Source organism: Oryctolagus cuniculus, chromosome 11 (assembly GCF_051225735.1).
Source record: "Oryctolagus cuniculus isolate XC-2025 breed Fujian yellow rabbit chromosome 11, ASM5122573v1, whole genome shotgun sequence".
NCBI lineage: Eukaryota > Metazoa > Chordata > Mammalia > Lagomorpha > Leporidae > Oryctolagus > Oryctolagus cuniculus.
This window is the reverse complement of record NC_142877.1, coordinates 110,734,934-110,749,885: the sequence shown is the minus strand read 5'-3', so window position 1 is coordinate 110,749,885 and position 14,952 is coordinate 110,734,934. Positions and strand designations below refer to the sequence as shown.

At 54.0% G+C, this 14,952-nt stretch overlaps 2 protein-coding genes across 6 annotated transcripts in view; one reads left to right on the top strand and one right to left on the bottom strand.

The window, feature by feature from the left end:
• Positions 1 to 9,312, bottom strand: part of TIMP3 (TIMP metallopeptidase inhibitor 3) — a 53,383-nt gene extending 44,071 nt beyond the window's left edge. The window contains 1 exon segment of the mRNA NM_001195682.2: positions 8,905 to 9,312. Coding sequence (NP_001182611.1) covers positions 8,905 to 9,025 — 121 coding nt within the window. The 5' untranslated portion in view covers positions 9,026 to 9,312.
• Positions 1 to 14,952, top strand: part of SYN3 (synapsin III) — a 457,275-nt gene that overhangs the window by 205,611 nt on the left and 236,712 nt on the right.

Here is a 14,952-nt window from a genome sequence, read left to right as displayed (position 1 = left end):
ATTCCTCTGAGAACGCTGAGGCCCAAGAACTCGCCCAAACTTCTACACAAGCAGAGCTTCCCAGGGCTGCTGCGCTTGCAAACCCGCAAGGCTCTGCATCTACTCACGATGGCCAAGTCGAGGTCCCAGAGAACCCCTCCCGGAGATGAACACCAACACTGTCGCCCAGCATGAATCCGCAGCCTCGTGCAGTCTGACCCTGGCTTCGAGGCTTGCCTTACCCACATCCTAATCCGGGGTTGCAGGAACCCCAAGATTGCGGAATGAAAAGGCACCTTCTCTGGAGGCAGTGGGGGCTGTCCTGTGCCTGCTGCCTTTATCACATGAGGGGTCAGAGTTGGGCAGAGGGTACCCAAGAGTATTTAAGGCCCACTGGTTCTAGAAGATTCTCGGCCAGGATTTCCCCCTCTACTATCCCAACCCCCCGTCTCCCATTCATCCCAGGCCTCCATTTTCCCATCAGCCGAACTTCACCTTGGGCTGTCTGAGGTCAAATCATATAGCTTTCCTCTCTTCACTTGCACAGAAACCCTGGTGGCCGTAGGCCTAGAGATACTCGGTGTTTAGTCTCCAAGCCATGAATGCCACCACTAGGTGATAAAGTTTATGTGAACATGCAAGACTCTAGTCTGTGGGAAAATAGAATTAAGAGATAAGCTTATTTGCGCCAAAAAGAATTATTGAAATCCAGGGCCAGCATCGTGGCACAGTGGGTAAAACCGCCATCTGTGATGCCAGCGTCTCATGTGGGTGCCGGTTCGTGTCCCAGCTGCTCCACTCCTGACCTGGCTCCCTAACTGCCTAGAAGCAGAAGAGACCCAGATAAAGGGCCTGGCATTGGCCTGACACGGCCCCAGAGTTGCAGTCCTTTGGGGAGTGAATCAGTGGACAGATTATCATCTGTGTCTCTCCCTCTAACAAAAACTTTAGTAAATAAATCAGTGTTGAAAAAAAAAAGGCACTAAACCTAGCTTTAAAAAAAATCATTGAAATCCAAGCATAGGTTTCTCTTAATACCCATTTTTCCATGAGCTTCCGGGTTACCCCTTGTGAATCAGAGCTGGGGTATTGGGACAACATAGACCATCATTCCAGGCCCATGCTGGCTTCTAAATGGTCAGAAGGGTTCTCCAGGCTCCTCTGCAGCTAAAGGCACTACTGTTTTTTGGTAGCCAAGCCACACCTCTTTGTTCTCCAACAGCTGGGACGGCTACCCCATGGCCCCCTGTCATATACTATTTAGTGCCTTTTTTTTTTTCTTTGCTGGAATCTAAACTTTGCTGGTGCGTGCCAGAAATGGGCACAGGAAAACAAATACCTGAACCCACGTCTCCTTCTCTGAAGAGAACGCTCCTCACCCAGGAGGCTGCCTCTGCCCCCTCTGTCCCTGTAGAGACGGCAAATGCCTGGGACCTGCCCACAAGCAGAGAGCGGCAAACTGGCAAGCCACTGAGGAGCCAGAGGTGCTGAGGACGGTAACTGACTGAGGGGCCCGCCAGCCATTTCGAGCACATCAGGAAGTCAACCCAAGTCATACACTCAATCACCCAGGAACCCACGAGAAGGCTCCCCAGGTTATAAATACACCCAGGTTCCTTGCATTTGGCTGCCTTTATTAGTTTATTTCTGATTATGTCAGAATAATGACTGGCTACATCAGCAGTTACACTTCTTTGTTGATGAAAAAGTACCCAACACTCAACACAAAGTAGCGATGGATAATTTTTCCAAATATGGAGTCCGTTGAAAGGAAAATATATTTTGAAAAATGTGTTCTTTGATGTTGAAGCTGGGAACCAACCACCAATTCAGTGAAAGGGGCACTGGGTTAGGGATCCAGAGGCGGTGGGGAGCTGGGTTTTGTTAGGATCCCAGGGCTGACCACACACTGATCAGACAGAGCAAGGAGGCAGAGACATGAGCAACCAACCAGTGCGAGAAAAGAATCCAAGATAAGCATGGCAGGGGGCAGAATCCAAAAGCAGAGTGGGCAAGTGGCCAAGGACACAGAATCGAACCAGGTCTCCAGAGGTCCAGCCCCTGATCTGCACGAGAGACGGATGTGGAATACAGGGATTGCAAATAGTCTATGCACGTGTTGATTCTGGCCCAACCGTCTCTTAACTGGATGACCATGGGCAAGTGGTTCTCTCTCTGGCCCCAACAACTCCTCAAGCAGCTAGGATTGGGTCACCCCACCTCACAGGGTGCCTGGCACACAGTAGGTACACCTCCTTATTTCTGGTGGTCTTCTACCACTCCACTTTGCTCTCTGGGAGGGTGGTGGAAGATAACGGCACAGCAGACGCCTCCCCCTCTCTGAGGGCGGAGAGGCAGCTCCCTGGGTGGACACAGCCCCCTGGTCACTCCCAGCCCAGGAATGACCCTGGCCTTGGGCAATTTCCCAAGCAGCTTCAGAGAAGTGGGTGTTCACTCCAGATGGTGCGTTACAGCACAGTGTCTGGGCAAGGTGTGACTGTTGTTCCACACCCATGCCAGGCAAATGGGACCAGATGAGTTCTTCCTATTAAAACACTCCCTTTACCTTCGTGTACATGAGCCTAATTTTTGCTCGCTTTCGAAGAGGCAAAGGGGAAGCAACAAGAGAAAATAGCTCAGCAAGTCAGTAAGAAGCAGAAATTGTTAAGGGTGCTCCAACTGAGGGTAGCATGTGGGCCAAGGCCAGAGGGAGAATATAGATGGCTGGAGGTGAAGGGCAGAGGTGGGCGGGGTCTCATGACTTTGACCCCACCCCACGGCAGTGTTTCTCTCTTGCGCCAGCCCACCCAGCTTGCATAACAAGGAGACTTCAGCAACTTTCGTGGCTGGAGCCCACTCTGCAGTCCATCTTCTTCCTCACAGCCATCCCATCGTTCCCCGCCAGGCACCACTCAGACACAACAAGGAGCCAATGGGGGCAAAGGGGCGTGTCTCTTGCTGCCACCCTGAACCTGGCCACGGGATGTCTGTGTCGGAACACAAGTGCCTGTGCATGTGTGTTTAAAACTCAGCTTTTACATAGACGTGAAACCCCAAAGTCTAACAGCTTAATGTCACTGAAGACCCATTGCTTATTGAGAAAGCAAAAGAGTAAAGCCATCTTTAACTGAATTACTGCAAAATTGCAACAAGTCCAGGGTCATGGGTTTCCTGGCACTGAAATCCTTCCCTTCCTATTAAAAAAGCTCCCATTAATTCGGTCTGAATAGCCCTAATTTTTGCTCCCTTGCAAAGAGACAAAGGCAAAAGCCAACAAGACAAAAAAAATAAAAAATAAAAAACCCTGAGCAAGTTCATAAAGAGTAGAAATTGTTTTCTCATTTGCAAAGGCCTGCGGCATTCTTCCTGTCACACATCTGGAAAGAACGGCCGCTCCACAGGCAAACAGGCAGGGACTGTTGGAAGATGAGACGCATCTCCTTCGTGCCCAGTAATTCAAGTGTATCTTTGCCACAGAGAAATACGGTACGCACCAGCAACAGGGCTAAACAATTATGTGTTACAGTGCTCTTCATAAGGAGGACAAATTCTTGAAAACTTGGATATCAACAACAGGACACTGGCTACGTTGTGGCATGCCTACAAGGAAACTGTAATAAGGTAATAGATACAGTAATGTATGATAGATACGTGGTATGATGTAAAATAGGGTATAGTAGTTGAATATTTTAGAGCCAGGTGGCAAGGGTTTAAATATGAGAAGTCATCACACAGGTCATACAAAATACACATTGTGAAGGAATTAGGAATTATACCTAAATTTCAAATGCTTTTGCACCAAACTAAGCTTATTAAGTTTTTTTTTCATGAATTTTATTTAGTACCCAGGATAGGCTCTGATGAATACTAGCTGCATCATCTTGAATAAGTCACCTGATTTTTCTAAGCCCCCATTTCATCAGCTGTAAAATGGAGAGGACAATAGCACATCGGCCTCACGGGAGTGTAGAGAGAAGTAAGTTGGTGTGTGGTAATCTTTTAGAATGGTGCTTGGTCCATACATGCTAATCCTTTAGGATGGTGCTTGGTCTGTAGTTATCACCCCTTAAGTACTCACTTTTCAAAATTAGAACCCTGGGGCTGGCGCTGTGGCACAGCGGGGTAAAGCCCTGGCATCCCATATGGGCCCTGGTTCAAGTCCTGGCTGCTCTACTTCCCATCCAGCTCCCTGCTAATGCGCCTGGGAAAGCAGTAGAGGTTAGCCCAAGTCCTGCCCCTGGATCCACATGGGAGACTTGGAAGGAGCTCCTGGCTTCGGATCAACTCAGCTTCAGTCATGGGGCCATCTAGGGAGTGAACCAGTGGACGGAAGCCCTCTGTCTCTCCTTCTCTCTGTAACATTCAAATAAATAAAAATGAATCTTTAAAAAAAATTAGAACCCTATAGAATACTATACATGAGAAGACTAAAGTAGATGTTATGTGTATCTACTTCAAGAGTACTCACACACTGTTGAATGGCTAGGAATAGTCTGTGCTGTACGCATAGACTGTAGTGTTATATTATTCCTATTTTCAAGAAGCAAAATGACCATGAATCTTCTATCGGTACCTATGTATGTGGATGTGCAGGGGGAAGGAAGTTGTAGGAAGAGCTAGAATTAAGGACATTGCCTTTAATTACCTCTCTGATTTTAGATGAATAGATTTGGGTGGATGAGCACAGGGACGGACATGGATGGATGGATATGGAAACCCACATAGATACATACATAGATGGACATAGGTTTATTCACATAATTATTATGTCTTTGAAAGTATAGATGAGAAGACTGAGTTGATATAAATTATCCCTTTTATAGGTTGGGGAAATAAAAGCTGAGTGACATCACTAGCGTGCCTGAGCCCACAGGCAGCAAGCCCTGGAGGAAGGCTCTGAGCCCCACTCCCACCCCACACTGCCTCCTGGGGCCACCCAGGAGTTGTGACAAAGGCTAGAAGAAGGGGCCTCCTTGTCCATACTGGCCGGAGCAGTAAAAGCCAAATGCAATGAAGAATTGTGTTGTTTTTGTTTGTAATTAATGAACCTGTTGGAATGTGCCATTCAGCGGTGGAGCTGAATGGTTCCTGTTGTTCCCACAAAACAAACAAAACTCTCCACACCCAAGCCCCTTCCACGGCCACTTTTCCAGCCTTATCTCTCCAGGGACTGTGAAAGGGACACCCATGTTAGAGAGGCAGCCTCTCCAGTAGGACCCAGGCACCGGACTCTCCCTGGCCCTCCTCCCACCATGGGACAGACCGAGCCCCGAGCCCTGGGGAGCCCCAGCTCACCCCCTCCTGGAGGCCCCTGCTGCCTTGCCTCTCCAAGCTTTGCTTCCGCCTGGGCCTTGATGGCACAAACCAAGTCACCATTTAACTTTGATAGTTGTGAGGATCTTCTCCAAGTCTCAGAGCCAAAGCACATGAGAAATGCATCTTTAGTTTTCTCTATGATGCCCTTAAATAACCAGCCCTTCCTCTCTAAAGGTTGTTCAATTAGAACCTCTGGCCATCTTAATAGTTTTGAAAAGATGTCCTCCAGGCAAGCAGCAAAGCATTCTGCAAATCTAGCCATCCATTCCCTCTCCATCTGAGGAGCAGTGCCCTGCCTGGGATACCTTGGGTCAAGCATAACAGTACATTGTAGCCCCACCATTTAGTGGCTGGGTCGCCCCTACTCTCAGCCTCAGTATTTTACATCTGAAAAATGGGCGCACAATTAGCTCTTAAGTTTCTAGGTGGGTGAAAGAACATTTACGACATTTTTGCACCTGCTAGGGTCTGAGACACCTCCTTTCCCTCCTCCAGCCCAGTCACAGCTCTCCTCTTGTCTGCGGTTCCCAGGATGTCAATAGTCTGGGTCCCTCCAGCCCCCACCAAGTGCCATGCCAGGCTCTTCTCCAGAATCTATCCTTTGTATTTTCCTGAGGTTGCAAAGCCCAGTGTTGAGGCATAATCATGTGTGTGAGAGGGAGTGGGTCCGATTTCTCTGAAAACGGCTTCTTTGCTAAAACCACAACCTCAGATCTGATACAGAAAGAATCCGCTGGCAGTGGCCCCTGTCAAAACAATTCAGAGACCTCCAGGGCCATCCTCCAGGGCTGGCGGCCGGCCCCCAAGCTGAGCCTCACCCTTGAGTTCCCGACAGGCTCAGGGGCCAGTCCCCAACCCTCCACCCTACAGCCCCATCGCCCTGTGCAAAGAGGGCCAGAGACAAGGGCTTGGCATTCGGAACCAGATTCACTCTCTCTCTCCTGCCCCCAACTCCGCAGGAACCACACACACACATGCACGCACAGAAACATTCAGAAAGCTGCTGGCACTGCCCGCCCCTGCTGGAGCTGGGCAGAGCTGCCAGAGCAGGATCTGCCCGGCCAAGGCTGCCTTCGTCCTTCCCAGCCCCCTCCGACTCCTCCCAAGTCAAGGTTTTGTCCCGAGTTTCAGGGGCAATGACTGGTGGCGAGGGGGGCCACAGACATCCCGGCTGCTGCCAAGTCCCCTTCTTTTCCCCCCCAGTGGGTTTTCTAAGCCTGCATGTAGTTTATTCTTCTCCTAAACACTGCCATAGGGTGCAGGGCCTGGAGTTGCCATAGAAACACCTTTTAACTCCTCCTCGCCCACAAGGCTGTGCCAGTCCCCAGGGCTCGGAGGATGAAAGGCAGAGAGAGACGCCTGTGGATGAGGCACTAGGAGAGGGAAGGCCACAGGGCAAGCCCCTAGAGGGGACCAAGCCAGGCGTGGCACCCAGCCACAAGGAAAAAAAAAAAAAAACCAGCAGGCATGTTCTGGAAGAAGCTGCTGGTGGGCTGGCTTAGCCTGGGGCATCGACTCCGTGGGGCTGGGGCTGGGGCTGGGGGGTGGTATGGGGCGCTCCACAGGATGAGGATGGCTGGAGCTTCAGGCCAGGCTGGAAACCAGAAAGGCTGCAAGCGAGCAAGGAGAAGCGGGAGCCACCTACTGGACAGCCGCAGGGCGCCGTGCACGGCAGAGAGAGGTCAACCAGCAGGGCCCACACCCACATCTCCCATTTTTAAAAGCATTATCTCATCGCGGCCACCAGTGCAGTGCACCAAACCCAGGCAGGGTGGCTCTGGGCCTGCGCCAGGACCGCGGGGAGCTCTTTTCTTTTCGGTGCTTTGCTGCCACAGCGCTCTGGTCCTGGGAACTTTCCTGGTCACTCAGCTTTTCTCCGGGCACTTTTTATTTAAAGAGGTTAGAGGCAGTTCGGTCTTAGAGAAACCCAGAAGAAATTACAAGAAACGTTTGCATCTGCCCAGACCCACAGCAAGAACCCTAAATGGGAGGCTCAGCAGTGGACCGAGCCGCTGGAAGCAGGGTGCACTTGCTCCTACTTCCACCTTGTCCTGGTGGACCCTCAGGGGAGAGCCACCCTCACCCCCAACCCCGTCCACAGCAAAGGGCCAGGACGAGGGATGAGCTCTTCCTCTCCCCATACATCAGAACCCCTAGCTGGCACCCCCGGCCCAGCTCAAAGTCAGCCGCGCCTGATACCACCTGCTAGCCTCCTGGCCCCGCGTGCGCTCCGTGCGGAGCTCAACCAGAATTCAGCAGTAACAGCACCACCTCCCAACAAGAACCAGGTGGAAACGCCACCAGCTGCAGCGAGGAATTCGGGTAGGGGCAGCAGCCCCAAGAATCCTTCTGAGCAACCCACAGAAGCAGGGTCCAGCCAGGTTCTCCCAGGGGAAGGAAGGGTGTGCAGCGGCAGGCCCCAGGAAGCCTTGACCAAACAGACCACACAAACACCCCTGGCTGCCAACCCGAACGACCTCCAAGCACCGGGGGCCCCCTCTCCAGCTTCTCCAAGGCTGCGCCTGACTCACCCTCAGTGCCCCTCCCAACCTGGGGCTCCTCCCCGCAACACACGTGTAGGGTCCCTCACCAGTGGAAGATTTGCTTCCCTGTATGACTGCACTTCACACACACACACACACACACGCAACGCACGCACGCACGCAGCGGGGACACTCGGTTCGCACGCCTGCTGAGCCGCAGAGGAGGGGAGAGACGCGTTCCATCTGCCACTCCACCTCTGGCCATCCCGATCCAAGTGTCCCACACACTCCCAGACAAGTTTTCCCAGGACACCCTCCCTCAAGGTCTTTGGGGAGAAGGAGCTGCACTTCCTGCAGGGTCTAAGCCAGGCTCAAAGTCCAGTTTGGAACTGTTGCCACAATGTGACCCTTGGCATCTTGGTTCTTTTGGTGGCAAATCTGTTCACCAGGTGTCATCTACACACACACACACACACACACACACACACAACTCCAGAAAAAAAAAAAAAACATTCCTGCGAGTTTTCACAGCTATTTGTGAGCCCTCACAGCCACCACGAGCTTGCTATCACCTCCCCCCACCCCGCCAAGCTCTCTCTTCCTTTTTCCACCTATATCCGCCCAAACTTGGCAGCCCCAGAGCCCCAGCTTCCACTGGCTTGGGGAGCCTGCGGCTGGGTTGGGTCCCAGGGGGAAGAAGGGAATCGATAGGAGAGGTGGCAAAAGCAGAACCCTCCAAGTTCCACCTGCAACTTTGGAGTTCTTGCAGGGTGCAGGGTCTGGCACTTGGCTGGCAACTTTAAAAAAAATTAATAGCAAGGACACGCAACAGCCCAGGGGGGGTGAGTTAGCGCGGCCAAGTTTTAGGAACCCTCTCCCTCCTCTTCTCCCCCAGCCCTTCTTCCTTCAATCCCGAGTGGGGAACTTGGCCCAGCTGTCAAACGGACCAGGAGGGACCTCAGACCCTCAGGGCCGGCGAAGGGTGCTGTGTCGGCCACGTCAGAGCTCCCTCCGCCCGAGGACACGGAGCCCCGCCACCCCGCCCCTGCACCCCTGCGCCCAGTGCCTGGGGCGGAGACCGGGAGTCCCGCAGCAGCCCAGGCAGCAGCGCACTCGGAGCGCTTACCGATGTCGGAGTTGCAGAAGGCGTCCTGGGGGTGGCTAGGCGAGCATGTGCACGCCTCGGCGCCCCAGTCCCCCAGTCCCCAGCTGCCCAGGAGCACCACGAGGCCGAGCCACAGAGTCATCGCCGCTGCCGCTGCCGCCGCTGGGACTGCCACTCGCCTCTGCAAACTTGCGGTGCACGCCGCCGGCGGGGCTGCCGCAGCCCGAGCTCTCCCGCTCAGTCGTGCGGGGCAACTTTGGCCTCCGAGTGCCCAGCGGGACAAGGCGCTGGCGCACAAACTGCGCGGGTAGGCGGACAGGCAGGCGGGCGGGCTCTCCCAGCGAAGGAGCGGGAGCCGAAGGAGCAGGAGGAGCCGGAGTCCGAGAAGCAGAAACTACCGAACGCCCGCGCCTGCCCGCTGCCCACTCTGCGCCGCTGCCCCGGCCGCCGGGAGATATAGCCCGGGCGCCCCGGGAACACCCTCCCCCGGGCGCACGGGGCCGCCCCCTCCGACCAATGGCAGAGCCGCATTACCTCATCGGCCCTCCGAAAAGGGGGCGGGGCCGGGGGCGCGGGCCGGCGGGGCGGGGCCGCCCCCGGACCGTTCAGATCCTTATAGGGAATAATGCTGCTGTGGGCACGCGAGTGGGTGGGCTGGGCGCGCCCCGGACCCGCGCCCGCCGCCGGCTCTCCCAGCGGCGGCCCCGTGCCCACTTTCGCCCGACCCTCGCTCCACGTCCGTCCCACACCACAATCGACCCCGACCCACCCACGCAGGGCAGAGGAGGGGGGCCTGGGTCCTGGCGGACCTGGAGCGCGCCGGCTGGGACACGTAGCGGGAGCTGTTACCCGCGCGCCTTCTCTGGCGAGAGCAGGGTCTCCAAAAAATACCCAGACCGACGACGCCTCCCTCCCTCACGTTCTGGCTGCGAGGGAGCCAGCTGCCGATTGGAGCTAGCTGGCTGCGATAGCAGTGGCTTCCCCGGGCAGGCTGGGCACAAGGCAGAGTTGTGAATTCATTCAACACAGGCTGTTGCAGGCGCTGGAGTACGCAAGCCCAAGCCCTTGCTCCCGTGGACGTCCTGAACGCACGCGATCTTGTTCTGTGACGCCAGAGCACAGAGCAGGGTCAGGGGTTGGAGAGACCGGGGGGGGGGGGGGGGGGGACCTGGGTGCTGAGGAGTGGGCTAAGGCAGGCTGAGCCCCGCGCAAGCTGCAGGCCAGGGCAGCAGGCATCGAGAGAGGTTTGCGCAACGCCCTGAGCTTGTGTGCCGAACCCTGCCCAGAGCGCACGGGTCTCCCACCTTCAGCCAGGAACTCTGGGGTGCACTCGATCCCAAACTGGACCCCAGCTCTCATGGAAGGCTGCAAATAATTAGTCCAGTTATGATCCCGATCGTTCAACAACAGCTTGATTTCCCTTCGCAATGTTCCAAGGGAGGCGCCATACCTCACCTGGTGGTATCTCCGGGGAATCTTTCTGATAGGAAAAGCAAGCACCCGCGTCATTCATTCTTTCAGCATAAGAAAACCGGCACCAAGAGGTGGAAGGATTTGGCAACTGGGGAGGAAGTCAATCCACCAGGTAGTTTCCACTGACTCCTCTTACTTAGAAGAGATGGTTATCAGCCTGGACTTCAGCAGCTCCCATAATGCACCTGCGCAAATGCCCTTATGCAGCTGGGGTCTTGCACTTTCTTTCAACCTTTTCCTTTCTGTCCTGTCTCCTCCTGTTGAAAACCAGACTACACGCGAGGGTCTTCAAAAAGTGCACTGAAAAGGCAAAGTATGGCACAGCTCTGCATGGGTTTCCAAATTTATTGGCACCTAAATAAACTTACCTTTACATTCCACCAACCATGGGATTTTTCAAGCACTGTGCTACGTTTTGGCCATACTCGTCCTAACACTTTGAAACACATAAGAACTGGGAGAAATAAGAACACATAAGAACTGGAAGAAGTGCAAAGCTGAGCTTGGCAGGAAAGTTCATGGGAGATGCTATTTCCATAAACGCTTTTCTTACGCTCTTTCCCCCTCCCTGCTTCAACATGTAGGGAAGAGTGGCTACTCTTTCAGATCCTACAGTCCTGTCTCCCACCTAGCATCTGAGACCCTCCCTACTGGCATCCTGATCAGCCTGAGCCAGAGAGATGTCCCCAGCTGTGTTTTACCAGCACCAAGTTCACTGACTTTTGAGGTTATGCTTGTGCCACTTCCCTGATCCTACCGGAACTGTTTTGGGGCCAGGATATGTGGCCACACTGCTTTGGAGCCCTCTGGGAACAAAACAGGACCCAGAGGCCTTGAGCACCAATAGCCCACGGAGCCCGGAGCACTGGGCAGCCCGGGAACCAGGCAGGGACCCAGCCGAATAAGGGCATACTTGGTAGGATTTCAGAGGGTTGCTTATCCCCACACACTGCCAGTCATGTGGAAGGTTTTATCCAACTTTCCAGGCCAAATCCACTTTGGATAGGCATCTTACGTGACCGAGGCCCTCTCTTCTTTCTGTTCACGGTACAGCTTTGCCCAAAGCGAGGGCAGGTCTTGCGTGGAGTGTATCAGGCAGTGAACTTCTGATCGCAAAGCAGCAGGTGCTCCTTACAGAGGCACCTGCAGCCACTTCTTCATTATGGAAGCACGCATGTGTGGTCTGATTGCTTTTCCAGCTGAAGGTGATGGCATGGCCTTTGGGTGTATCTCCCCTTGCTCCCTATCCCAAGCCAGCCCACACAGTGTCTTTGGGGTCTTTCAGTTGGAAGTTCTTCTGTCTGCATAGGGGCTCCTGCCTGCCCACCCATGTGAGGTCAGCGCCATCTTCCACCCTGAGGAAGAGGAGGAGTGAACTCCAGAAATCCTGGCATAGGACAGTCCTCCTGCTGGGGTCAGCCCCGCCAGCAGGCAGACCTCACAGCCAGCAATCTGTCATGGTGCCCACAAGCCTAGTAACACGAGGGCAGTGCAGAAAGGTCACGAAAAATGCCTCGAACGAAAAAGCTTTGTGTAACTCTCAAACACTTGCACACCGAAAGTGACTCTGCACTGCATTTCATTTCTCGGAGAACTTCTTAAAATCCCTGTGTAGACTAAGAATGGCCTTCTCAAGCCCACTCAGCAAGCTCAATGATGTCCACCTGGGGCTAATGGCAACAGTGAAGACCCCCCCCCACCGCCCCCACTTGACCTTGAAGCTAAGAACAATGAGAGGGTTGTAACTCTGAGGAACCAAAGTAGTTCCAGCAGCTAGCTGGGCTGTCCTCAAACTGAGCAGCCTGACCTGGTGTTTCCTGGAACTTTCCTATGAAACGTGGGTCCCTGTTCAACCTCTTCGTACCAAGGGACAGGATGCTATACTTGGGAGGAAGTGCTTGTTTTGTTAAAATTTGTTTATTTGAGAGTCAGTGTGTGTGTGTGTGTTCCCATCCACTGGAGTGGGGAGGCAGAGGGAGCCAGGAACCCAATCATTTGAGCTGTTGCCAGTCTCCAGGGTCCACATTAGCAAGAAGCTGGAGCTTGAACTTGAACCCAGGTACTCTGATGAGGGATGCGAGCATCTTAACCCCTATGGGAAGTGTTTGGACACTGAGATATCATCAGAAGGAACTCAGAGATGCCCCATCTCCTTGTCAGTGGTGGGAGGAACCAGGTGCAGATCGGTGAAGGAATGCGCCCGAGTCTCACGGTCACCTAGGAGCATGGCCAAGACTGGGCTGCAGCCAGATTCCTTCTCTGGCTGCAGCACATTCGTGGGGCCCAGCGCTTGTACTCTGGCCATTCACAGATCCTGGATCTGTAGGCAGCCCCATGCCAGAGTCTCTCCGTACAGTGGCTTCGCCCTCCACAGATTCAGTTCTCTGTGGTGGTAATCATCACCCTCTGAACCAATCAGAACAAACACAGGTCTGTTCTCCCAAGAGGCTGAGCCCTTGTGTGTTTGTCCCTTTCTAAATTACAATCTAATACCTTCCGAAGACATTCCAAGCATAGCTCTGCGAAGAGATGCGTGGACATTTCATCTCGGAGGCACACAAAGAGGCTCGTGTGAGACAGAATCAAAAGCCCTGAGATTTGTTTCAGACATGGCTGCAGGATGCCTGTGCACCTGCCCGGGAAAAGTCATTTCATCTGCCCAGGCCTTCACTTCCATGCATACTGGATGAAATCTGCAACTCACTGTTCCTCAAGATCCCTCACACCTCCAAGAGTCCCAGACCTCAGGGGGACTCTTTCAAGGACAAGGCGCATGTTTCTGGAAGAGGACAAATCCTGCAGGTCTGACACAAAGCAGACGTGGCCAAGACTGGGGGCATCCATCAGGCTCTCAGTCAACGCCGGCTTCCTGACACTGTAGTTCCTTCTGCATAGTTCTGTTTGCCTCTGAGATCATAAGCACTAAAAGATCAGGAAGTCAAAATCCACTGAACTCAGGCCTCAGCTTAGAGGTCCTCTCCTCCAGGAAGCCCTTTCTGATTCCCCTCCCATGTATCCCTGTGTTTTCCTCCTTTTACAACAAGTAGCTGGCTCTAATGGGATTGTCTCCCTGGCCATTTCCCTTCTGGACTGCAAACCCCCGGGAGTGCAGGGATCAAATGTTGGGGACGAGAGTGCAGGAAGTGTTGACCGAATGGCTGCAGTATTCAGCGCTGCCAAAGGGTCCCAGTATTCCCAGACAGGCAGGTGGCAGCTCCTTGCAGAGTTCCTGGAGCCCTATCCCGCTGGCTAGTGCTAGGGGGCACCATAAACCAGAAAACACCCATCCACTCAGGCTGCAGCCGGCCTCACAGAGACGGCAAGGCGAGATTCCGCACTGGCCTGTGCGGTGCCGGTGCCTCTGAATGGCAGAAGTGAGCCCCTCCCGTCTGCAGTGGCCGCAGAGTTCTCAGTCTGTGTCGGTCGGGGCTCCTCCACCCTGGACTGGCCACATGGCAGCCCAAGGGGAGACACTCCCTCGGGAAGCCACTTCCTTGGGAATCGTTGGTTTGGGGGCTATGGGGAGGTCTGGGAACCCCACAGAGGATGTCAACGGCTCTCTCCTCCTGAGCAGAGCTGGGCTCTGGACATTCCAGCAGGACAAGGCAATGACAAGACATGGTCATTCCTGTTCCTTCCAGCAAAGCACCTCTTTGCATCCCCCCGCCCCACCACCACCACTGCGTCACCTCCAGACCCTTAGCCACTATGCCCGCCCTCAAAACCACAGCCCATGTGAAAGTCATCATATTCAAAATAGCCTTTTCCAAGCACCAGAAAGCCTGGTCCACCCATCACCAGGAGCCCTGGCCAGACCCTCAGCGGGGGCGCGGCCCAGCAAGGGACCATGATGAACCCAAGATGGTAGGCACTTGGGGTTCTCTCCATATCTGGCATCAGCAGGAAGCCAACACCTTTCCTCACCTCCATCTGGAGCCAATTTCACGGCAGTAAAATCGCAGGATGTCTGTTGCCCCAGCTCCCCCAGCCCTGCCCGCAAAGGGAAGTCCCCCTCCGTACGAGTCTCTGGCTGCCTCCACGTGAATCGTGGGGTTTTCATATTTCTTTCCACGGGGAGCTACTCCCAGGGATTTTAAGCCAGAAAACACATGTGCACAGTTAGAGACATTGTGTGTCCTGTGTTTTCGGGGGTGGCGGGAGATGGGAAGCAGAGCTAACCAGTCCAGCTCTTGGGTTTGTGTTTTTAATGACCGTCTACTCAGGCGAGTACATTTATTTCGATTAAATGGAGGGAGGAGAATGTCTTCTCCTGCACTCTGGTTCGGTGTCCTCTGTACGCCTGCGGCGTTCACGCATGTTTCCTTCATAGATGAGCAGCCCCTCTGTGGGCACTGAAGGTTGCAGGCTCGGCTTCATGCAGATGGCACCCACACATGTCCCAGCCAGACACTCTGGGGGCCTGGGCTGGAATGCTTGTCCTTCAAAGGCACTTCCAGAACCCACTGGAACTGAGGCCTTGCCCTGTGTGGTGGGGACGTCCAAAGGGCTTTCAACGCAGTTGATCACATCCATCTTTCAACTTGGCTGCGGAGACTCGGCTGGCTCAGTTTTCACGCTGCACTGTTCCACCTGTAC